The 24,285-nt window shown below is 40.9% G+C and overlaps 3 protein-coding genes and 3 non-coding genes across 6 annotated transcripts; 2 read left to right on the forward strand and 4 right to left on the reverse strand.

Annotated features, from left to right (window-relative positions):
* The first annotated feature begins 1,190 nt into the window (after positions 1-1,190).
* On the forward strand, positions 1,191-12,441 carry LOC137170556 (protein FAM240B). Its single transcript, XM_067574012.1, has 3 exons — positions 1,191-1,331; positions 3,365-3,486; positions 12,247-12,441. Exons 2-3 carry the CDS (start codon positions 3,365-3,367, stop codon positions 12,350-12,352), a joined length of 228 nt encoding a protein of 75 aa, XP_067430113.1. The 5' UTR covers positions 1,191-1,331; the 3' UTR covers positions 12,353-12,441.
* A 1,730-nt stretch (positions 12,442-14,171) lies between these two features.
* Positions 14,172-18,785, reverse strand: nudt18 (nudix (nucleoside diphosphate linked moiety X)-type motif 18). The gene is made up of 7 exons (XM_067573987.1): positions 18,685-18,785; positions 17,672-17,844; positions 16,597-16,707; positions 16,413-16,515; positions 16,205-16,328; positions 15,930-16,054; positions 14,172-15,850 (listed from the first exon to the last, which is right to left on the reverse strand). The coding sequence occupies exons 2-7, from the start codon at positions 17,840-17,842 to the stop codon at positions 15,468-15,470; spliced, it is 1,017 nt and encodes a 338-aa protein (XP_067430088.1). The 5' UTR covers positions 17,843-17,844; positions 18,685-18,785; the 3' UTR covers positions 14,172-15,467.
* Positions 18,786-18,997: 212 nt separating this feature from the next.
* On the forward strand, positions 18,998-21,182 carry sdhaf1 (succinate dehydrogenase complex assembly factor 1). Its single transcript, XM_067573999.1, has 2 exons — positions 18,998-19,130; positions 19,659-21,182. The coding sequence occupies exon 2, from the start codon at positions 20,134-20,136 to the stop codon at positions 20,380-20,382; it is 249 nt and encodes an 82-aa protein (XP_067430100.1). The 5' UTR covers positions 18,998-19,130; positions 19,659-20,133; the 3' UTR covers positions 20,383-21,182.
* Positions 21,183-22,172: 990 nt separating this feature from the next.
* Positions 22,173-22,254, reverse strand: trnas-gcu (transfer RNA serine (anticodon GCU)). Its single transcript has one exon. It is a non-coding gene; the product is annotated as a tRNA-Ser (tRNA).
* A 620-nt stretch (positions 22,255-22,874) lies between these two features.
* trnaa-agc (transfer RNA alanine (anticodon AGC)) lies at positions 22,875-22,947 on the reverse strand. Its single transcript has one exon. It is a non-coding gene; the product is annotated as a tRNA-Ala (tRNA).
* A 553-nt stretch (positions 22,948-23,500) lies between these two features.
* Positions 23,501-23,582, reverse strand: trnas-gcu (transfer RNA serine (anticodon GCU)). The gene has a single exon. It is a non-coding gene; the product is annotated as a tRNA-Ser (tRNA).
* Between the last annotated feature and the right edge of the window lie 703 nt (positions 23,583-24,285).

A 24,285-nucleotide genomic window follows, 5' to 3' on the forward strand; every position in this document is an offset into this window, starting at 1 on the left:
GAGTACCACACGCACACACATAATGCAGAGACGCCCATTCACATTTGGTCAAAGTCCAAGATAAGTGAAATTGAGTAATATCTTCTTCAGACTTTGAAGGTGCCGAGGAGTCTGGTAAACAGGAATTTAGCTGACAGAGGCATGTCAAGTTCTGTTACGTTGGAATTCTCTCTGTCTACGTTGTGAAATAAAAGAGGTTTCCCCATCTGGCACCTGTGTCTGCACTTCTGGTCGGCTTCTTTCTTCTACGACATCAGCAACAACGCTGCTGTTCCAACTATAAATGATCATACTGCGTCTTCCTGTCCTTGTGAGTTTGGACTCCTGAACTCCCAAGTACACAAGTCCAAACTTGCCATACTCTGTATTGAGAAAAGGTCAAATGTTTACTATGTTCACATCTTAGTTTAGTGTGTAAACATGCTGACATTTGCCAATTAGCAGTTCATAAAAAGTACAGCTGAGGCTGATGGGAATGTGGTCATAAACCAAAGTATTCAACACAATTTGGCGCTAGATGAAATGTCAGAGGAGTTCGTCCTGAGGAGGAACATGGATGTGTGAATCCATCCGATAGCTGTTGAGGTATTTCAATAAAGATCTAAAAGTTCGACCTCATGGTGGCGCTACAGGAAACATCAAAGGATCATCAAAGTCAGTTGGATTCATCCACTGGGGAACATGAATGTGCGCACACAAAAAATCATAGTAATCCATGTAATAGTTATTTATAGATATTTCAGTCCAGACCAAAGTGGTGGAGCGACAGTCATCGTTGCCATATAGAGCTTTGCTGCCCTCAGACAAAAACATCTCTCCATGGCAACAATAGCAGTCAGACTCCTCCACAGGGAGCCTTTAGAGAGAGTTCCTAAAGCTTAAAAATAGTTAAACAACTTAAAACCTTCATGAGTCAATTAGAACCGAGGCTTCAGTGAAGTCGAGTAATAAAAAACTGAATCTAAAAATAAGTTAATTCACACCTCTGAGCTCTCTGGCTGACGCCTCCCTCCATCCTGAGTCTCTTTCTGTCTTTCATTCTCTCTCTTCATCTCTCTCCCCCTCTCTCTCTCTCTGTTCATCCTCGTCTCTGCACTCCAGTTAAATCCAAACACAGAGTCCAGTCTGAGAGGGAGACACGGACGAGAGAGCAACACAATAAACAGAGAGAGAGAGAGGGAGAGAGAGAGAGAGAGAGGGAGGGGAAACATGCGCCGATTAAATGAGTGATTTACAGGATGCTTGACCAACCGCAGTTCACATGTAAAACACACACACATACAACCTCATCCACCCTTCAAGGCTGACCAACGCTGAAGCTCTGAAAGAAGGTTTGTGTTTAATCTTTTTGATTTTAATCACTAACTCTCAAATAATTCCGTTATTAATCAATAATTAGCATGTTTACAGTGTTTAAGGTCAATTATTAGAATAACAGCCATTATAGTCCATTAAAGGCTGTTATTCAGTCTGCTGCTCTGATGTAGTTGCTGGTTTAGCAAATTTACACTCAAACACATAATTGAAATGTGTTTTAACAGATTTAAGCATTAAAGTGCTAATTTAAAGTATTTTCCTGAAGTAAAGTTCATTATAACTTGCTGTGTGCCAGTTTAAAGTTCTGCAGCTGTGTGTGGATTTACTATAATGGGACATATTTATAAATAAGATTTATATGAGACATTGTAGTTAAATGTTATCTGATTTGCTGCTGAGTGTCATATTAACATTATTAATGTTTAATCACTTGTAAAATTGTGTGAACCTGTTTTGAAAGGTTAAAACTGTAATCACAACCATGACAGTAACACTAACAGAAGAAAGAATAGTAACATCAGTAGTGCTGTATCATGTGTATTAGTGGTAGAATCAGTATTATCCAGTGATGAAAAGTAAATAAATACATTTACTGTGATAAAGTAGAGTTTTAAGCAGTGGTGGAAAAGGCTACTTTATACTTCCACTACATTTCAGAGGGAAATATTGTACTTCTACTCCACTACATTTATTTGACAGCTTTAGTTACTTTTCAGATGAAGATTTGACACAATGGATAATATAACAAGCTTTTAAAATACAACACATTGTTAAAGATGAAACCAGTGGTTTCCAACCTTTTTGGCTTTTGATGTCTTACAAAAAGCAGTGTGTAGTCGGGGTCACATTTCACATGTCTATGAGTTGTTAACAGCTCCACCAAATAGTGATTTTTCCCTCTAAACTTCTCACATGCTTTCATTTCAATAAATGTTCAAATGATCCAATATTTCAGCAAAAATCAAAGATTAGAGAAAAAGTCCAAAAACTGAACTTTGTTTTTTCTTCTTTCCTCTCCCATTAATCATCTCACCACCCCTCAGATTTATCTGCTGACCCTTTGGAGGGGCCCGACCCCTAGGTTGGGAACCACTAGACTAAACTAGCTAACTGTATATAAAGTAGTGTAAACTAGCTCCACCTCCAGCAGCTACAACAGTAACATGCTGCTCTAACACTGATGCTTCACTATTAATAATCTAATGATGTCATATATAATAATATATCAGTCAGAGGGACCAAACCACTACTTTTACTGCAATACTTTAACTACATCAAGCTCATAATACTTATGTACTTTTACTGCAATACTTTAACTACATCAAGCTCATAATACTTATGTACTTTTACTGCAATACTTTAACTACATCAAACTCATAATACTTATGTACTTTTACTGCAATACTTTAACTACATCAAGCTCATAATACTTATGTACTTTTACTGCAATACTTTAACTACATCAAGCTCATAATACTTATGTACTTTTACTGCAATACTTTAACTTCATGCAGGACTTTTACTTGTAATGGAGTATTTTTACATTGCTGTATTGGTGCTTTTACTGCAGTAAAGGATGTGAATACTTCCTCTAACACTGGTTTTAAGGTACTTCTAGTTTACTTGAGATTTTCCATTTCATATTTCCCACTTTTAGACAACTCAACTTAAGGACACATTATAACTGTGTTTTACTATATTGTCATTCATTATCTGTTTATGCAGCAGCAAACACTTAGGGGTGTCCACATTAATAAACACTTAAATCCACTGACAACTACGTTATAGTGAGTTATAAACCATTTACTGACTATTAGTGATCAGTTAGAGGGCTTAAGGTGTTACTAACTTCAGTTAGAACTTACAGTAAACTGCATTTTAAGGTACAATTTACCACTAGCTGAAGATCTTGCTGACTTCTAGGAGCTGAAACAAAGCGTCTCAGCTTGATGTGAATTTAGTGTTTGAGAAGTATTAGCTGGTATTATCAGTTGTAGACAGTATCGCTAGCAACAGTAGTTTTACACTGAGTGTTGTGTTGTTGCAGATGAACGTGGCTCTGATCCATGATAGACTCTACATTAAGTCGTTCTGGGAGAAGAGGATCGATGCTCACACTCAGACTGCTGATACAGAGGAGCAGAGGATGAACGGTAGCGCGCTCAACAAGTCAGTAACATCACATCTGACTGCTCAGCACCACAAAGAAACACTCAGTTATACAGCAGCAAGTCAACCTCTCACCATGTTCACACTTATGGGAAATAAACAAGTCCACAGCCACGCTGGCAGCTCTGTGGCTGTACAAGTCGCTACCACAGCGAAAAGAGTACATTTTGTTTTAAGCCTGTTTTTTGCTCGCCAAAATTAACGTTAGCATTATTACAGTTAACTATAGACTGTAAATGCACCATGCTAACCAAGCTAGCAGCTTGCTAGTATTAGGGTCAGCTCCACCCTCTCATCCAAATATGATCACTTTTGGCTCCAAAAATCCAAGATGGCGACAGTCAAAATGCAAACTCGAGGCTTCAGAACTTGAGCCCACAAACCAATGAGTGACATCACGGTGGCTATAGCCATTGTTTTTTTTTTTTACAGTCTATGGTTTTGCAGGTATTTGGTCATAAACCAAATTAAATATTTAACCAAATGATGGTGGTAGATGAAAAGTTATTACAATTCATCCTATGGAGAGCGTGAATTTGTGAACCAAATTTCACAGTAATCTAACCCATAGTTGTTGGGATACTTCAACAAACAACTAAAACTTCATTGTGGCACTACAGGAAAAGTCGGAGGATCATCAAAGTCAGTAGGATTCATCCTGAAGGGGACATGGATGCCTGAACAAACCTTGAAATATTTCAGTCTAGACTAAATTGATGGACCCACATTTCCATCCATTGAGACATGTTGCTAGCATGGTTAAAAACTAAACATACAGTTTTTAAGAGGACATGTTCTGCACATTTCCAGCTCTATATTCATATTCTGGGATTCTAGTGGAATATCTTTGCATGATTCTCAATTAAAACCTCCTTATTGATCTTCTACTGGTCCTTTATGCAGCCCCTCAGTTCAGCCTCTGTCTGAAACAGGCCGTTTTAGCTCCTGTCTCTTTAAGGCCCGCCTCCTGATGAGCCCACTCTGTTCTGATTGGTCAGCTTCAGGAAGCTTCCTCCAGCTCCGGAGGCTACGTAAACAAACTATAGTAGCAGGATTTCACTTCTTTTTCTCCTTCTTTACTCCAAATGTCAACTTCTCAAATCCATCCGTACATGTTGGAGCTGAATCACATCTGAAATATGAGAGTGGACAACGTGAACAACACATGGAAACACCTTAGCAACCACCTTAGCAACCAAGGCTACAGAATGGACAACCATTTATGGGCATGTGCGACGAGTTGATGTCAGCTTGTCAGCAAGGTAGAAAAAAGTTGCAAACAAGGTGTTCAGACCAGATTGAAGCCCTGACTTTGACTTGCAGGCTGCATTTCTATACATCTTCACCTCAAGTTTTGGAACTTAAACCACGTTTAGCATCCGACTTCAAGACAGGACATAAATACCAGAAAACCACAAGAAGCAGAACATATCCCCTTTAAGCTAGTAAGCCAAAGCATACATCTTAATTCACTTGAAAAAGCATTCAGGCACAAATAACAGAATGTACAATACTGAAGGTGGAAAACACGTCTGCAGATAACTGCTGTGGAATTACAAGACCTCTTTCCAGGCTACATTAGCCACTACTAGCATAAACAAAAATCTCCTACTGAACCGTCAGTGGTCCAGGTGCATTGTGGGTAATGTAGGCACCAGGTTTTAGAAGAAGAATAATGCCTGCAATAAAAAAGTTGATATCTATGGGTCTGCTGCATTGATTTCATGAGTATGAGTAAATTATTAATCGGTGAAGTCATCCCAGAGGCCTGAATCAGACTGTGTTCTCTGCAAACACACTTTATCCTGAACACACCAACTCATTGAGCACTTTGAATGTGGTGTCTGTGACCAAACTGACTATGAATGTGGTTTCAGTGCGGGTGGACATGTGCCCCCCTGGTAAATAGACACATCTAAAAACAGATCCTCTCATTACAAACAGCTTCGTCTCTCAGCAAGCTGGAGGACATACCAGGACAAACACACCCAGTCGACCCTCACAGACAGTCTGCTTGTTAAAGGTCTCAGTAATGATGATCACTAATGAGCTGAAACATCAGCTGGACTGAAACCTGAGCTCAACTCGTCCGTCACTGACAAGAAAAAGAGATCATCAACATAAAACAATCAAAAATATGACACTCTGGAACTATTAGAGGACAAACTAACACCAGAGTTTGACGCCTCTCTCTTTTGTTTAGCATGAAAGATGATCCAACAGTTTATCTTTGTGTGGGGAAATGAATAAAAACCATCCTGCTGTGAAGGTCAATCCACCATTTGAGTGAAGCTGCGACTTGTTTAATATTGACTCAATATTGTCAACATTAAAGATTTTTTTTATTATTTGCAAAATGCCTCATCCGACCACTTTTGTGCTACCCGATTAGCAAGTTTTGCAAGATAAGATATTGCTTTCAGGTTTTCTAATGTTATTTTTCAATGCTGTGAGTGCAACAAATTTAAAGTCCAACTAAAATCACATTTAAATCACATCCCTCTTTGGAAGAACATCAACATGTAAATGTATTGGTAATAGTTTTGTTTTATTAGAATGAATGACTCGGTGTCTGTGTTTGATTGACAGCAGCTGGGGGACGTGTCGGTGTCTGTGTTTGATTGACAGCAGCTGGGGGACGTGTCAGTGTCTGTGTTTGATTGACAGCAGCTGGGGGGATGTGTCAGTGTCTGTGTTTGATTGACAGCAGCTGGGGGCGTGTCAGTGTCTGTGTTTGATTGACAGCAGCTGGGGGGATGTGTCAGTGTCTGTGTTTGATTGACAGCAGCTGGGGGGCGTGTCGGTGTCTGTGTTTGATTGACAGCAGCTGGGGGGATGTGTCAGTGTCTGTGTTTGATTGACAGCAGCTGGGGGCGTGTCAGTGTCTGTGTTTGATTGACAGCAGCTGGGGGCGTGTCAGTGTCTGTGTTTGATTGACAGCAGCTGGGGGGACGTGTCAGTGTCTGTGTTTGATTGACAGCAGCTGGGGGGGCGTCTCGGTGTCTGTGTTTGATTGACAGTAGCTGGGGGGCGTCTCGGTGTCTGTGTTTGATTGACAGTAGCTGGGGGGCATGTCGTGTCTGTGTTTGATTGATATCAGCTGGCAGGTGTTACATCATATGATGGAGACAATGTAAACAAACTCCTGTAGCCACAGATCATGGACACAGTGTGTCACTAACAGAGATCTTGAAGAGCAATAACCAAACCAGCATCTAACGGGTCCCAAGTGACATTTGCAGGTACATGCTGTTTAATGTGCTGCAGCTGAGCGGCTAATTAGCTAACCAGCTGCTAACTGACATTAGCGGTGCACTTTTCCCCGGTGAATGTTTGTTTGGCGGCTCATTCGACAAGCTAAGCTGCAGGCTAAGACAAGACGTGTTTATGTTTGTAAGTTAGATGAGAAGGAGACTTTAGCAGGAAAGCTAATGTGGGTTGTTGTTCAGAGTCTGTGGCTCTTGTGTTGTGTAGCAGGATGCTATCAGGCTCAGTGTGACCGCCTGCTCTGCCTGTGTATGGATATGATGACTCCATCTAATGGTATTTCATCAAAAATAATGTCATGATGCCATCATGAAATTAGAGAATTAAATATATAGATTTCTCCTTTGGTTTTTCTGATTTTTCTAAAAGGAGAACACAGGAAGTGATGTACTGTAGAAGACAAAAAAGCCATTTAATATCAGCTGGATTTAAATTCTTTCACTTCCATTGCATCAGCAGATGTCTTGGTACCACACAGATCTTAAAACCTCATCAAATAAATAATCTAGGAGGAGAATCCACACTGTAATCCGACACCACAGAGGCAGTTGTCTCCTGGTCAGCCAAACGTTTCTGCTGTGGTTCAGTTTGAATTTTGGAGAAAGTTTGGAAGCTGCTGCAGCTTCTTTCATCACATTATAATGGGATTCTCAAGCATATAGCATATACGTATATCCTCCTATTGAACCTTCACCTCTAATAGCATTACACCAACTATTAGCCCTATCCCTCCTAACTCCAGTCATCTGCTCCTCTATCCCTCCTTAACCTCACACCACCTCCTCATCCTCCTCCTCTTCATAACACCTAATCCCCCCGCTATCCATTACCCTGTACCCCTAATCCCCCACCTATCAATACCATGTATCTCCTAATCCCCCGGCTATCTTTTACCATGTACCCCCCCAACTCCACAGCTATCTGCCCCCCGGTCGCCTCTAACCCCGGATCTAGTCCCCACTAATTGTGTCCGTTATGTGTGACCCGGCCAGAGGCTGGAAAAATGTGTCGCAGGGAGTCGAGGTGATAATGACAGAGCGATGAGTGATGGAGGCTGGCTGACACGCAGACAGATAGCTCAGATACAGAGGCTGAATTTAGAAGATGTTCTGTTTGAACTATTCAATAAGAACTTCTTCAGTCTACAGTCGGGAACTTGATCTATAATCTGTCACATTTATCTTGATAAAAACAACAGGTACAATTTATTTTCAATACATCAGTACATGAAACGTCTGGATTAACCACAGTGTGACCAGTTGATTGATGAGATGTCTGATTGGTTAAATGTTTCAAGCTGTTATAGATATTCTCAAGTTAATGCTTTTTATTTATTAAAAACCATGATGACAGTAAATTTATGTTGTTGGTAAGAGGTTCACAATCACCTAGCTTTACTGGAAACTGAAATTAAATTAAATTTATTTTATTTAAGATTAAAATGATGTCAATGTAAATTTTGTATATTACTTAACTCCCTCAATTCTTTTTTTTTTCAATATTTCAGTAATCCAAAATCTCAGCAATACTGTGAAGTGAAAAAAAAAAAGAAAAGAAAAAAAACAATACACTTTCAGGTTTCTTCTATTCTCAGTTTCTTAAATTAGTGGATCTGAAGACTTACAGTAGCTTTGATGTCTGCTGTGTGGACGTTGATTGACAGCTGTGATTGACGGTTGGCTCCGGGACTCACACTGAGTCGGACTCTTGCCTCAATATTTCACTAAGTTTGTTACTTGATTACAGTACCTGCCCTTTTAGCACAAATTAGCTAAAGTAGCTAACGTTAGCTTGGGTCTGAGGTAGCAGGACGTGTTTCCAGAGTGTGAAAGGCAACAACCCTGCACTCCTTATCTGAAAGGAAAGATGGCGCTGACCAGAAGCTGCAACTCTGGGCTTCAAACTGGTTCCAGTGAAACCGCTGGGTGATGTCACACCTCACTATATATATACTGGCTGTGGTCAGAACATGAGGGAAGAGATCTTCCTTATTGAACTTTCACAAAAGCTTCATTAAGAGCAAATATGTGGAGCATAAAAATGCTGCTTCTCCATATTTAGTGTTGACTGTGGGGACAGAAAGCAGACCAGCCCCAGACCACCTGAGAACGTAGCAGAAGATCAGAAATGTATTTTAAACCATTCAGCTCTTTATAAACCAACAAAAGTATTTAAAGCTTTCTCAGGTGGTTTTGTATTTGTCTTAATGTGGCTGCGACTGACGCTGAGCCGCGAGGAAGGAGATGTTTTATTGTTCAGGTGTTTCACTGTGAGCAGAGGTCACTATGGAAACCACCTGGAAACACTGTTAGCTTTCAATCGAAGATGGCATTTTAAAAATCACAAATCTCATTGTAGACATCTGTCCATCTGTCTGTTGAGGTCAGGAGGATTATCAGCAGGTGAAAGAACAAATGGAATAATCCAGAAAACTCAGTGGTGAAGAGACAGTGAGGACAGCTGACAGCGAGGGTTAGGTTACACACACACGCACGCACACACACACACACACACACACATGTTTCCATCACTTCAGAGGACATTACATTGACTTGAATTCATTTCCTAGAGACTCCTAACCTAACCCTAACCTTAACATAACCCTAAACTAACCTTAACTTTAAACAGAGTCTTCACCCTAAAAGTAATGATTTATGTTAAATGGGACTTTTTGTCCCACTTCGGCTTCGGCACCCCCCCCCCCCCCCCCCCCCCCCCGGTGAGTCCCCACAACATGAGGAATACCTGGACCACACACACACACACACACACACACACAAACAAACACACATTTACTCACGTACAGTCTGTTTGTACTTTCTTTGTCCTCTTATCACATACATGTTTAATCCAATTCATTTCAATGGGCTTTACTGGCATGAAAGATTCGAGAACAATTTTCCCCCACCTGTGTGTGTGTGTGTGTGTGTGTGTGTGTGTGTGTGTGTGTGTGTGTGTGTGTAGGTCATTCACTGTCCCTCTAGTTGTGGCATGAGCAACAGAGTTGAACTTGTTAAAGTAAATGTTCCTTATTTCCTCTATCTCTCAGGCCCTTTTTCACACATGCAGTCTATCTCTGAAATGTTCAGGAACATTTCCTGCATGGGGTCAAGTGTGAACAGGAGCAGGACATCTGTAGCGCCAATTTCCCTCCTCAAGATCTCAACGTAACATTTCAGGGAAAATTGCCAGTGCAGCTGTGTTGTGAATGACAGCAGTAACAAGCATGTAAAGGGTTACGTACGTCTGACTAAAGACGCTTTCACATGGAGCGAGCGAACCAATCACAAGCCTCGACGTGTGGGTGATGTACTGCGAGTTGGGTGGTGTTTTGTTTTAGCTCGTCTGTTTTCAACATGGTGGCCGCGTCTCCAACTTTATCATATGACAGCTAAACAGTACGTTAAAATGTGTTTCTGAAAACATTTGAGGCGGGAAACAGGCAACGCAGTAACAGAATGTTGATTCATATTGATCCAGACTGCCGAGTTTGACAGTTTGATCTGAGTTCCGAGTTATTATGGTGGTTGGCATCCATAAGCGTTACATTACCGCCGTCTGCTAGACCCCCCCCCATCTATTCAGGAAATGTTCCTGACTGTAGCTGCATGTGTGAATAGTGAAAATCACTTGCGGTTCCTGAAAGGTTTTCCCAGTTATTTACCGGGAATTATGTGTGAAAGAGGCTTCAGACACACAGTTTCCGTCACTTCAGAGGACATCACATTAACTTAAAGGGTTCATATCCTGGTTTTTGTGTTTTTTTGTTATTTGTATTGATGTTAAAAATGGTCAAAGTTACAAAACTTGAGGTCAACGTATGTAGAAATGCTGCCTGCAAGTCAAAAGTCAGGGCTTCAACCTGCTCTGAATATTTCGTCTGCAAAGTTACTCGTACTTCCTCCTCGTGACGACGTCTTGCTGAGGTCGTTCACGTTGTCCACTCTCATATTTCAGATGTGATTCAGCTCCAACATGTACGGATGGATTTGAGAAGTTGACATTTGGAGTAAAGAAGGAGAAAAAGAAGTGAAATCCTGCTACTATAGTTTGTTTACGTAGCCTCCGGAGCCGGAGGAAGCTTCCTGAAGCTGACCAATCAGAACAGAGTGGGCTCATCAGGAGGCGGGCCTTAAAGAGACAGGAGCTAAAACGGCCTGTTTCAGACAGAGGCTGAACTGAGGGGCTGCATAAAGGACCAGTAGAAGATAAATAAGGAGTTTTTAACTGGAAATCATGCAAATATACTCCAGTAGAGCCCCAGAATATAAATATAGAGCTGGAAATGTGCTGAATACATCCCATTTAAATGAAGTCTTCACTTTAACATTTAATGATTACCTTTATGGGGACTTGACAGATTAATGCTCCCCACAACATGTGTCATAAAAGTTACACACACACACACACACACAGCCAGAGTGATGTTGGTGTGTGTTTGATTGATGGTGAAATAAAGAAGCGCCGTGAAACGCTGATGTGATGGTGATAACACTCCAGCTGTCACCAAGATACCAGATCTGCCTGGACTCAAAGACACCATAACATCACACACTGAGGATGACTTTACTATATGCAAGTCTACTAAAATACTCGTGTGTGTGTGTGACTGACTTTTACAACCACAGACGGTTCTGCGTGAAGAGATAAAAGTGATTATTGAGTCACAGTCGAGTAAAAATTAAAGTGTCGGAAATCTGGACCGTTGGTCGACTTGCACGTGTTTCTTCCCGCCTGCTTCAACTTCCCCTTTAAAGTTTTCCGGCGCCGAACATCTCCTGACCTTCAACTACTGAAGGGATTTATGATTTACCATATTTGGGCACAGCTGCATATTTTAAATTTAGACATAAAACACTTTCACTGACAAATTTGAACTGATAATACTGATAATAATAAAGTTTGATCAACAACAATATTTGCTCTACTTTATTCTCTTTTTTAAGGTTTTTTTTTTTTTGCTGCTTTATCTGTCTGTTGAGTCTTTCTCACTGTCTTCTGCTCCCAGATTTACTTCTTATTCTTCACAGTCTGAACTAACTGGCGTCTCTGTCGGCGTCTCTGAGCTCTGAATGTTTCTCTGTCATCACTGCGTCAGCTGCAGGACTCAAGTTATAATGTTAAACAAACACAAAGCCACTTAGCAGCAGATAATGTTAGCATCAGCAGCTAGCAGCCTGAATGGATCTCATATTCTTACATATTAACATTTTGGCTTCATTGCTTTTCACTTTAACTCAGTGGTTGTTTGTATCAGTGTCATTCATTACAATATAAATATAATAATCAGTTTGGAGGCCTCAGCTCCTTTAACCACAGTCACAGAGCAGTGAGGTCACATGGTAAAGAGGCAGAAGCTGATTGGTGCTTTGTAGACAGAACCTTTTAGCACCTTTTAAACCTGAATGAAATGTTAATAACATTGAAGTTTCATTTCAGTAACTCATTTGTGTGTGTGTGTGTGTGTGTGTGTGTGTGTGTGTGTGTGTTCAGGTTGAGGGGGGAGTGGCTCGTTCGTCTGGAGAATCGAACCAAACACCTGAAGAGCCTCGACGCCATTAAGAAGGTCAAACCGGAGAAGTCAGCTGATCAGACATGAGTTTAAAAAAAACGTGAAGAACTTTGGTGCTGCAGAGATTCATCTTCCTCCTCCGACTGTTTAGAGTAATAAACATTTTTGGCAAATAATGTTTTGAACCTTTTTGTTTTGTATTCAGTGATGGAAAGTAACTAAGTACATTTACTCAAGTATTGTACTTAAGTATTTTAAAGTACTTGTACTTTACTTGAGTATTTCCATGTGATGCTACTTTCTACATTTCAGAGGGAAATATTGTACTTTCTACTCCACTACATTTATTTGACAGCTTTAGTTACTTTTCAGATGAAGATTTGACACAATGGATAATATAACAAGCTTTTAAAATACAACACATTGTTAAAGATGAAACCAGTGGTTTCCAACCTTTTTGGCTTTTGACGTCTTACAAAAAGCAGTGTGTAGTCGGGGTCACATTTCACATGTCTATGAGTTGTTAACAGCTTCACCAAATAGTGATTTTTCCCTCTAAACTTCTCACATGTTTTCATTTCAATAAATGTTCAAATGATCCAATATTTCTAATGATGTCATATATAATAATATATCAGTCAGAGGGACCAAACCACTACTTTTACTGCAATACTTTAACTACATCAAGCTCATAATACTTATGTACTTTTACTGCAATACTTTAACTACATCAAGCTCATAATACTTATGTACTTTTACTGCAATACTTTAACTACATCAAGCTCATAATACTTATGTACTTTTACTGCAATACTTTAACTACATCAAGCTCATAATACTTATATACTTTTACTGCAATACTTTAACTACATCAAGCTCATAATACTTATGTACTTTTACTGCAATACTTTAACTACATCAAGCTCATAATACTTATGTACTTTTACTGTAGTAGGATTTTTCATGCAGGACTTTTACTTGTAATGGAGTATTTTTACTTTGCTGTATTGGTACTTTTACTTCCTTCATCTCTGTCTGTATTTAACTCTGTAGAGTTTTGAGTAAATATTGCTGAAGTGAGGAATTTAATCTCTAGTTTGCAGGAGTTATGAAGTCGTGTTCACAAAACAAAGAAAAGAGTATAAATACAGTTTCTTGATATTCATGTTTTGGTTTCTGTTCAGACATGATGGATTTCATGAATTCACATTCCCTTCTCAAGAAAGGTTTGACTGGACACAAAAACATACATTTTAATTGTTTTACATGACATTGATTCATTTTATCTGTGAATTTGGATTTATCCTTTCATTTTCATTGTCGTCATAATAATCTCAACATCACAATCAGACTAAAAAGTGGAATAATTTGTCTGTGACTGTAGAACTTAAACTCCTCCTTATGTCTCCATATTTCCAGGAAAAGTTCCAGCTCATAACTGGGGGGGGGGGGGGGGGGGTGAACTTTGGACACAGCCAGGCTAGCAGTTTCCACCTGCTTCCAGTCTTTATGCTAAGCTAGGCTAACCGCGTCCCGACTCCAGCACACAGACATGAGACTGAAATCCATCTGAACATCTGAACATGTTCTTCTCCTGAACCTCTCTGACTTTTCTCTGTGAGGTTTGTTCATGAAAACATTTTGATTTCAGGTCAGTTCATGACTCGTTCGACGGCTCTGAACTCCTGAAACTTCCCTCCTAACATTGTAAGATTGTAGGAAAATTAGTGAATGTCACAGATGCTCTTAAATAACTTCAACGTACCACTTAAGAACAAATCTGTTCATGTTTAGTGCTTCTTGCATTGAAGCCCAATAAATCTACAAACCAAAATATCAAACTATTCCTTTAAGACGAAGAACCGCAGCAGCAAACTGAACAAAGTTGAAGCATGAAGACTCAGAATCAACATAAATATTAGTATTTTATTGCTCCCTTCACATTTACAGTGTGTTTCTGATTGGTTCCCTGCAGGATCGATACTGAGTCACATGTTCAAACTCAAACTGTGACACATTTGCATAGTTTTCACAGAGGAAGCGTTCAGTGACTATAAAAAACACAAACAAGCAACAAAACATTTGACATGTTTACATCCTCACTTCCAAACTCTTCAGTTTAACATGTATTCACACTGAGATACATCTATATTCAACCAAAACACAAGATGAAAGCTTCCTGCTGCATTTCTATGACTCGTTCCTGTAGATACACTGTAGTACGTTCTACAGAGAACATCTGACTGTATTTACACTATATACACATTTATACACTATCAACCATTAAAGCTAGAATATGTAATTATTCCACATTAAAATGTCTAAAAACAACTAGACCTATGTTATATATGTTGTTGAGTTGTGTTCTTACATTCAAACTCAGAGAAATCTGTAATTTAATCAAAGTAACAGACCGTTTCATTTGGTCGCCTGTCGATGGCGTCATACCTCCTCTACCAAAGAGTAAACACGCACCAGATGCATACGGCGGCGCTGTGTTTGTCCGCTACAATGGCGTCTACCAAAGAGTAACTTACACACATACAAGATAATACATCGGCGTTGTGGTTGTTCCACACAAACTGTTATAAATGGACTTTTATTCAGTTTTAAGCCACATTTTCATGATAAATTTAGGTGGTTTTTAACTATATCTTTTAGCCGGAAGAAGGATTTTAGTCATTGGACGTCTGGATCTTAAGTTATCAGAGAAATAAACTGGACAAACGTTAGCAGCAGCTCGGCTAACAGCCCCTCCAGGAAGTCCGGTGGTCACCAACCATCGGCGGAGAAATATTGATTTTTTAGGTGAAACAGCTTTAATTAGGATTTAACAACGAAGACAACAACTCCCATGATCCCTTGCTACTTCACACCATCATCACACTCCGTCTTTTGTTATTGTTTTGATTGAGACCCCAGCGGCTGAAATGACATATTGTGCGTTTAAAACTACATAAACACAACATACATATTGATGTAACTTCACAGACTGTGCTGCCTGCTGTTAGTGTTTTTACTTCAGTGCGTCTGATTTGCTTTAGCGTGTAAAATGAGCTGCTGTTTGTTGGTAAAGTTCAACATGTGGACTCAGTGTTGAACTGTGCAGAGAACCAATCAGAAGAAAAACTGTAAACTGTTCCTTTAATCAGCTGATAAATAGAATTATGTTCTTTAACAGTTTATGAGACTCTGCTGTCGGTCAGTACAGGCTGTGAATCGGTAAGATCGAAGTGTTTTTGGTCATTTCCATGAGTTTCTGTTTCAGTGTTTGTTTCTGGACTTTAAACCAGACGTATCGAGGGTTTTCTACGGGAGGCGGCTCTCCCGTCCCCGTCCACTCCACCTTCTCTCCGTCCTCGTTGCGTTGGACGCGGTCGGGCGTCAGCGCCACCAGCGTGTTGAAGCAGACGCCGTCGGTCTCGCCGTGCTGCCGGCCGTTGTGCTGCAGGCTGAAGACGCCCAGCGTGTTGACGTCGTGGTCGTAGTACGACGACGGCATGGCTTCCTGCACCACCATGTTGGCCGCCCACGTCACCGCGTGGGTCTTCACCGCCGCCGCTGTGGGGAGGTGGAGCGCCGGGGCTGCGGGACAGAGGACGGAGTTTTAGTGTTTGGTTTTTAGACTCAGGACTGTGGAGTCTCCTGGTGAACTGTTTGCTACCTTTGATGAGCAGGATCCAGACCTGCTCTTGAGCGTTGGTGAAGACCAGGACGAGTCTCTGCAGCACGTGACGGCAGCTCAGGTCTACAGGTAATGTGACAGGATGCCAGGGAGTCTTACGGTACCTGAACGCAGCACAAAAGCCAGAGTTGCTATCAGAACTCACCTTCATCCCTTTTATCTATTTGTACGACTAATTTCACACCTGCTGAGTTCTTCATGAAATGAAACAAAACTGAGTAGCAGAGAAACACTGAGAGAGTTTAAAGTCGTACTTGAGTCCACATTCGATGAGACGGAGGATGTCTCGTCCTCTCAGAGGGAGGACAGACTGTCTGTCCCACCAGGCGGCCTGAAGAGACTCCTGATCTGCTGCCGACAGACTCTTCATGGTTCCACCTGAGAGACAGCGAGTCCTCATCAGTACACAAGTACAAGTGTGTGTGTGTGTGTGTGTGTGTGTGTGTGTGCGAGCCCTCTGACCTGTGATGCGGGCCAGGAAGATGAAGCGGATCCACTGTGGTCCCTGCTCCTGGATCAGCAGCAAGGTGATTGGATCACAGTCAAACCCCGCCTCCTCCTTCACCTGCAGATGAACACAGATGTAACTCAGGTAAACAGGACAGGTGTGTGTGTGTGTGTGTGTGTGTGTGTGTGTGTGTCTCACCTCCCTCCTCAGCGCCTCCTCCAGGCTCTCCCCCACCTCCACCCTCCCTGCAGGCAGGTACCACTGCTTATAACAGTCCTGCTTCGCCTCCTGAACCATCAGCACCTCCTCCTGATGGACACACACACACACACACACACACACACACAAAATACAAAACATAATAATAATAATATTAATAATCTTTATTCTGCACAAATGTGGAAACTTGCCTCATCACAGTAAATCACAGGACAGACAGTAACGGTGTTTATGAATAAATTAAGTTATTGCATTTGGTATGAAAGACTTTTTGTAAAGGTTCTTGGTTGCTGCAGCGACTCTACATCCCAGTTATTTCTCATCTTTCCCAATAATTTTACTGGTCGTGTTTTTGTTCTCAGCACCCCGGAGACCAAACTACATAAACATATTCAACGTTAAAACACTTTCAACAAGAATTCTCTAGAATGTTCTTGCTCATATTGTATGAATCAAGCTCTGCGTTACTTTAGGAAACGAAAAAATCATGTATAATAAGAACTACATTATTTTTTTTATTGATTTATTTATGCAAATATGTATTTTTTCTTTTGATTTTGAACTTTCTTTATTATGAGTTAATGAATATTTTTTGTGTTAAATGTGTAAAAATTCTGTTGGAAAAAAAATAAACTAATTAGAAAACAGACAGCGTTGTCTGATTATTTTAAAGGAACAGTTCAACAATTTGGAAAATCTTTGTTTCTGATGTTTCTCGTCGATAAGCTGCTGATTCTGCAACCGATCAACCAGAAAAAAAACACAAAAACACAACAACTGAATGTTTGATCAGATGCAGATTTTTGCATTTTGATTTTTTTGATCGAATTTTATGCAGGTTTTTAATATTCAAAATAAAAACTAAAACACATAGAAGATAAATGAACAATGATCTCATGTGTGCATCACTTCAACCTGATGAATCTTTATATTAACGTCGCTACGAGAGCTGCAACAATCAGTCGATTGATCAATTAGTTGCCGACTATTAAATTAATCTCCAACATTCTGTTATCGATCGTTGTGACTCGTCCGTCTCGCAGTAATCTGCTACCTTGTCGTTGAAGATGACGGCGCAGACGATGAAGGTGACGGTCTTCCTCAGAGTGGCTGGTTTGCTCTGGTCCAGAGCCACGTCACACCCGGTGACCTCTGACCCCTGACCGCTCAGCAGCCTCTCCACCTGCTCCTCAACCTGCCGCCGCTCCTCCTCCGTCACCTCCATGGCTGCAGACACACACACACACACACACACACACACACATATTAAAGGATCATTCTGCTGATTTTCTGTATTTTTCTTCATGTTTGGATCCAAACCAACAATAAACTGATCTACTAACAAGTATTGTGTGTGTATCAAAGCTGATATATCTTATTCCTCCTCTGACAGTTTATTTAATAAAGGTTATAAATGGAACTCAAGTACAGTATTTTCTTTTTTATAGAACTTTGAGTCCTCATGGTTCTCATGTTCAGAAAATACATTAAACATTAAAGCTGAAGTCCAGTTATTTCTGTGATCTGCAGGAAGCTTTTTATCCAAGGGAGTGATGACATATGACTTTTCATTTGTAATAGCTTTAAATTAATCGCGTTATTCTTCTTTGCTTGCAATTTTTCTCAATTCCCGCAATTTCGCCGCAAAAAGAGACATAAAACATCACAAATTGTATCATACATTTTGAGAAAAGCAGCTGTAAAATCAAACATTTGCAGCTGCTGCTCTGTTTTGACATTTGACACCTTCACAGCAAACCGGAAGTAGTGAAACTCTTCCTCAATAATCACCAAAAAAAAACTTATTTTTGTGATTATTGTGATTTTCAGACAGTTTCCTCCTTCAGCGGATGAATGAAAACAAACTGTTCATCCATCATTCAGCACAGAGAACAAACATCCAGCTGAAGGAACAAGAAGAAAAACGTGTATCTGAGAGGAAAAGGAACTTTAAGTTGACAGAAATTCGTGAATAATTTGTCCGGTTTTTTCGTTTTTGAGACGTTTCCCGACAGGAAGTGATATCTGTCAAACACTCGGAATAAAATCACAAATTAAACTACGGACCTTCGTGTGATTCCCTGCTCTGTCAGCTCCTCTCTGCTTCCTGCTGCTGCTGCTGCTCTGTTTTGACATCTGACACCTTCACAGGAAACCGGACGTACTGAAGCTCTTCCGGTTCGGACGTTTCAAAACAGAAGCATCGATGCATATTTATTAACACTAGCACAGTTTGACCCATGCTATATGCTGTCTATATTTACATAATGATGTACTAACATTTAGCAACGCCTGTTAATCGTTAACAAAAGCTCTCAGCGGCCTTTCTACTGCGTCGGGCGCATAAATTGGTATTTTATGTTGAAGTCATTTACCGGAAGTCAGTTGTATTATAACGTGTCCGGCTTCACGCCGTGTCGTAACGTTTGTTAAGGTCACTGTTTACATCATTCAACGACTCTAACAATAAGTCTTCTCTCTCTGACGATCAGCTGACAAACAGACACAAACTGGTGAGTTCACATTTTAACTGTTTAATTACGAGTTAACGTCGTTTTAGTTTAATTCAGTGTTTGCAGCTTACTGAGAGTTTCTGATTGGTTTTATTGCAGTTAAAATCAGTAACAGTGGTGGAAAGTAACGTTAACTAAGTATATTTACTTCAGCACAGTTTGCTGTATCGGTACTTTTATTTAAGTAAAGGATCTGAGTACTTTTCCACCACTGGTTTGCTACTGGTTTTACTGCTAGTACTAGTTGCAGCCTACTAATATTTAAACTACTAGTTTTAACTGTACTCCCGCTACTGCCACCAGTACCACCAGATAATTGATCACTATTCAAATCAACTAATATTTTCTGATTGATTGGTAATTCTGTTATAAATGAGCAGCATTAATACTAATGTTGAGGATGAGCTGAGACCATGATGGTCAAACAGTACATAAAGTACTAAACAATGTTATTTATTCTATTTAATGTAGTTTTTCTGTCTTTTTTTGTCTGTTATTGTACATAATTAGATTCTTTTACTCTTGCAGGGTTAAAGTTCAGAGATCAGATTCTTCACAGGACGTCCTGCTTCTCAGCCAATCAGAGCTCCGCCTGCCCCCCCCCTGCGCCGGGCTCAGAGACGGGGCTGTTTGTAGAGTCGCAGCCTGAAATATTAACAGAAAAGAGACAAAGTGGAGCATCGTGGTGCGTTCAGAGTCCTCGGTGTTCCTCCTCTAAACGGTCTGTGTTGAGTTTTAAACGTGACAAACACAGTCAGAGCTCAACGTCGCCTTCAGTGTCAGTGTACATCATAAATCTGCCCTCAGACTGACATCAGAAGAAGATCAGTCATCTCCTGAGAGCTGAAAACTGTTCTGACTTTGTATTTGTAGGGAGAAGTTGGACATTAGAGGAGCTGCAGTTAAAGATACTCCAGTACTGGTGTCAACATGTCCTTCTAGCTTCCTGCAGACCTGCTTTCTGGTTATTTCTCTGTTGTTAAAGAAGATTCTGTCTCGTCTGATGTCGCGACACAGCAAGCTGCAGAAGCAGGTTCTGGCTCTGTACCGGCAGTTCCTGCGAGCCGGTCAGGACAAACCGGGCTTCATCCCCCGGATCCGCGACGAGTTCAGAGAAAACGCTCGTATCAAGAAGACGGACGTGATGCACATCGAGTATCTGTACCGACGTGGCCAGAGGCAGCTGGAGCAGCTGAAGGACACCAACACCAAACAGCTGGGCTCCTTCTCCAAACCCAAAGAGCAGAGCTGACCTCTGACCTCTGCACCACGTCATGTGACCCTGAAACACACCGACAAATACCTCACAAAGACAGTTATCACCGAAATATCATGCTGAGATGCTGCGTTCAAGTCCACTGGGGAAACACATTTCCTGCTGAGGCTGCTCAATGTGAAAAAAAACATGTGATGTGATAAACTTCATTAAAGAGTGACATGAACTGTGATACAGACATTTAACTGTCTCTGAATAAACGTCGTTTGACTTCATACAACTGTAACAAGAGACTCTGTAATGTGGACAAAACTGTGATGTGGAAAAAATTAATATTGTAGTAATTACCACAGTAAAATTACCCATAATTCAGTGTGTTTATATGCACCAAGTATCCTGGTTAAGGCTGGAGTACTCTGACAGAGACCAGGATACTGTTGCCTGTAAACACCAGGGGCCACATGCATAAAACTCAGAAAGCCAGAAACCAGAAATATGCAGCCGTATTCTTTTTTATCAGATTTATAAAGCTGTGCGTATGCAGTCATTGTGGAACTGGGCGTGTGAGCCTCATTACTACTCCCACAATAAACCATTAATGGATGAAGATGCCCTGAATCAGCTGTTTCATATCAATTCACTGCCTGTGTTGCACCAGTGATGATCTCCTACAGCAGAACAGCTGTTATTACATATCAGTTTCATGCATGTGGCTCCAGATCCAGGTGTCTGATCATGTGACTCATCAACTCAAGTAACAAAGTAGTTAGTCAGTAAAACAAGAAACATGATGTAATGATGATCAACAAGCTGAAATAAAGGAAAGTCTGACTGAAGACATGCAGAGTTGAGCTGCAGCTCAGCAAAATGTCAAGTAAAACGGTAAATGGACTGTACTTGTATGGCGCCTTTCTAGTCTTTCAACCGCTCAAAGCGCTTTTTACACTACGAGCCACATTCATACACCGAATGTGTACAGGGGGGCTACCATGCAAGGTCCCAACCTGCCTATCAGAGGAATCTAATCATTCACACACTGATGGAACAGCCATCAAGTCAAGTCAATGACTTTATTCGTCCGGTTTGAAACTGTTTCTGAGCGACTGCCGGCGGAGGATTTCCTCCTTCCTGAGACGCGTTATGGTAAAAACATGTTGGTGCAGCACATGTAGTAAAACTGCAACAGTACAGAGAAGATTGGTGCGGTCATGAATTTAAAGATATTTTTAACACAATGCAATCTAATAGCTGTTTCACAGATAGAGTATGAAAGTTATCAATAAAACCATTAGCGATGATTAGGCCCAGAATTATTAATAAGTGAAATGTGCAATAAATTGCTGTTTATTTAAATGTATTTCACGTTTGTCAATACTTCCTGCCAGTTTATAACAATCACTCCCAATAATATAACTAATGACTCATTAATTATGAACTGGACGTGGATAAGCAGCAGAGAAATAATGGATGAATGGATGGATGGATCAAGTCAAATAAGTTTTTGGGCTGATGGACCATCAAAACATCCATTGTTTTTCTGCTGCATGTCTCTGTCAGGCCGTATTCATACCAGGCAGTGCACCACTGCAAGGCTGAGCAGAGGTGTGTGGGGCTGTTTGTGCTCTAGAACGTAATCACTGTGAAACAATCAGGAAATAACGTTTTATTGATCACAAACAACATAAAATCCTGTGTAAACTTGAAATTGATTTCCGTGGGTGGCTCCTCTGATTGGATTAATTGAATTTGCTGCTTTAATGCTCCTTAATAATGAAGCCAGTCAGCTCAATGACATGTGAACACAGCGGGCTAAAGTGAAGTTTACTCGACGAGGATGGGATTCGAACCCACGCGTGCAGAGCACAATGGATTAGCAGTCCATCGCCTTAACCACTCGGCCACCTCGTCTGTTGACAGGGTGTCAATGTCCATACAGTCGTGGCGTTGTATGGACAATCTGTGAAACACGTTGACGTCGGGTAACGTGGCGGTGGTGAGAGCGGTCAGAGTCACGGGACTGAAGGTGTGAATAGTTGAGGAGCCTTTTCAAAAGGATTGAATCATAGCTGACAGTCTAACAGCCTGTTCACACATACAGACTTGAACACTGGAGACAACAGGATGCCTTTGGTTGTGAAGTGGACCCTCAAAAACTGCCACTGCTGCTCAAAGAGAAGTAGAGAAAAGTTCAACTTTATGCAGAAGTTAAGACGAGAGGGGGAGATTGAAAAAAAAGATGTGTGGGAATACTATTAAAAAGACAAATACATCTGATTGACAAGAGCCGTGACACTGTTTACATAAAAGTTGGTAAGCCGTTCAAGTAAAGGCGTGGACTGACCGTCCACCTCAAGGTGTAATTATCAGTCTTTACAGCTTGAGCACCTGGTGTGGAAGTTGCATGTGCATATGCATGTTACATGTAAGAGGACTCTATCTATCTCAATTAATCACACAGATGGGGTTGTTTGTTGTAGTGCACGAGAAAGTTCCAAGGACTATTACACAAAGAAAGTAAGAAAGGCTTGTGGAGAATGCGGGCATCGATCCCGCTACCTCTCGCATGCTAAGCGAGCGCTCTACCATTTGAGCTAATTCCCCTGTCATCTAAAAAGCACTCTCTTCACTTTTAATCACTCCCCCCTGCAGTCTTGAAATGTGTCTTTTCTTGTTAACTTGTAGTCGTGTAAAGACAGAAGATTGAATTGAACATGACTTGACGAGGATGGCATCGGAACAGATGTGTGAAGATCACGATGGATTAGCAGGTCTTCACACAGACCTGGAAGGTCTGGAGGGTTTCATTGGTGTCTTTCTTCTATCTTTTGTTTCTTGTAGAGGAATTAGCTCATATGGTAGAGCGCTTGCTTCGCATGTGAGTGGTAGCGGGATCGACGCCCATGTTCTCCAAAAGACTTTAAAGCATTTCTTCTATTTATGTAGGGAAAGTCCAGCTAACGTGGAGAACCAGTTTTACAGCTGAATGTGGGTAAGATGATCATAATCAGAAAGGTCTGGATGAAGCATCAATAGTATCCAAACGACACAAAGTCCTGATTGGTGCGAATCAATCTTTGTGCAATTGGGTGATGAGTTGAATTCTTCGGCCTTAAATGCTGCCGCATGGAGGCCTTAATCATGGAGCCGGTTAGCTCGACGAGGATGGGATTCGAACCCACGCGTGCAGAGCACAATGGATTAGCAGTCCATCGCCTTAACCACTCGGCCACCTCGTCTGTTGATGGTGTTTAAATGTCCATACAGTTGTGGTGGCGTTGTATAGACAATCTGTGAAACACAGTGAGGTTGGGTAACATGGCGGTGGTGAGAGCGGGTGTTCAACTTTATGCAGAAGTTAAGACGAGAGGGGGACATTGACAAAAAAGATGCGTGGTAAGAAAAAACATGCCAGCAGAGTGCTGACGTTACACGTAAGAGGACTCTCTTTATGTCCATTAATTGTACAGACGGGGTTGTTTGTTGTAGTGCACAAACAAGTTACAGGGACTATCACATAGACACAGTATAAGAGTCTTCTGGAGAATGCAGGTATTGATCCCGCTACTTCTCACATGCTAAGCAAGCGCTCTACCATTTGAGCTAATTCCCCTGTGTTCAAAAAAATATCCCAGATATCAATCAGGCCAGGTACAAAAGAATGATTTTCACAAATTGGGATGTCTACATTTATTTTCAGGGCTGCTTCCAGATTTTTATAGTCTGATAATAAAAATCTGATAATATGACTTATTTAAGGTTCTGTATGTAGAAATCAGAAATTCCTTCTCATTAGTGACACCTGTGGCCGTTAAATGAGCTGTAGTCAACATACTGAAGACTATTGCAGGTGATGTCTTTTTTCTCGCTAACAATTTCCATAATTACATAAAAAATCTCTAACGTTGTGTTTTGCACCGAGCTTCAGAAAAGCATCTCTCA

This window comes from Thunnus thynnus, chromosome 2 (genome assembly GCF_963924715.1).
Source record: "Thunnus thynnus chromosome 2, fThuThy2.1, whole genome shotgun sequence".
NCBI lineage: Eukaryota > Metazoa > Chordata > Actinopteri > Scombriformes > Scombridae > Thunnus > Thunnus thynnus.

Bases quoted from the DNA above. Each gene is read 5' to 3' on its own strand.
- LOC137170556 (XM_067574012.1), top strand. From the start codon at position 3,365: ATGAACGTGGCTCTGATCCATGATAGACTCTACATTAAGTCGTTCTGG. The intron at 3,487-12,246 runs GTCAGTAACATC...GTGTGTGTTCAG, and splicing joins AACGGTAGCGCGCTCAACAA to GTTGAGGGGGGAGTGGCTCG.
- nudt18 (XM_067573987.1), bottom strand. From the start codon at position 17,842: ATGGAGGTGACGGAGGAGGAGCGGCGGCAGGTTGAGGAGCAGGTGGAG. The intron at 16,329-16,412 runs GTCAGAGGGCTC...GCTGTCTCTCAG, and splicing joins CTTCCTGGCCCGCATCACAG to GTGGAACCATGAAGAGTCTG. The intron at 16,055-16,204 runs GTACGACTTTAA...TGCTGCGTTCAG, and splicing joins CTCATCGAATGTGGACTCAA to GTACCGTAAGACTCCCTGGC.
- sdhaf1 (XM_067573999.1), top strand. From the start codon at position 20,134: ATGTCGCGACACAGCAAGCTGCAGAAGCAGGTTCTGGCTCTGTACCGG.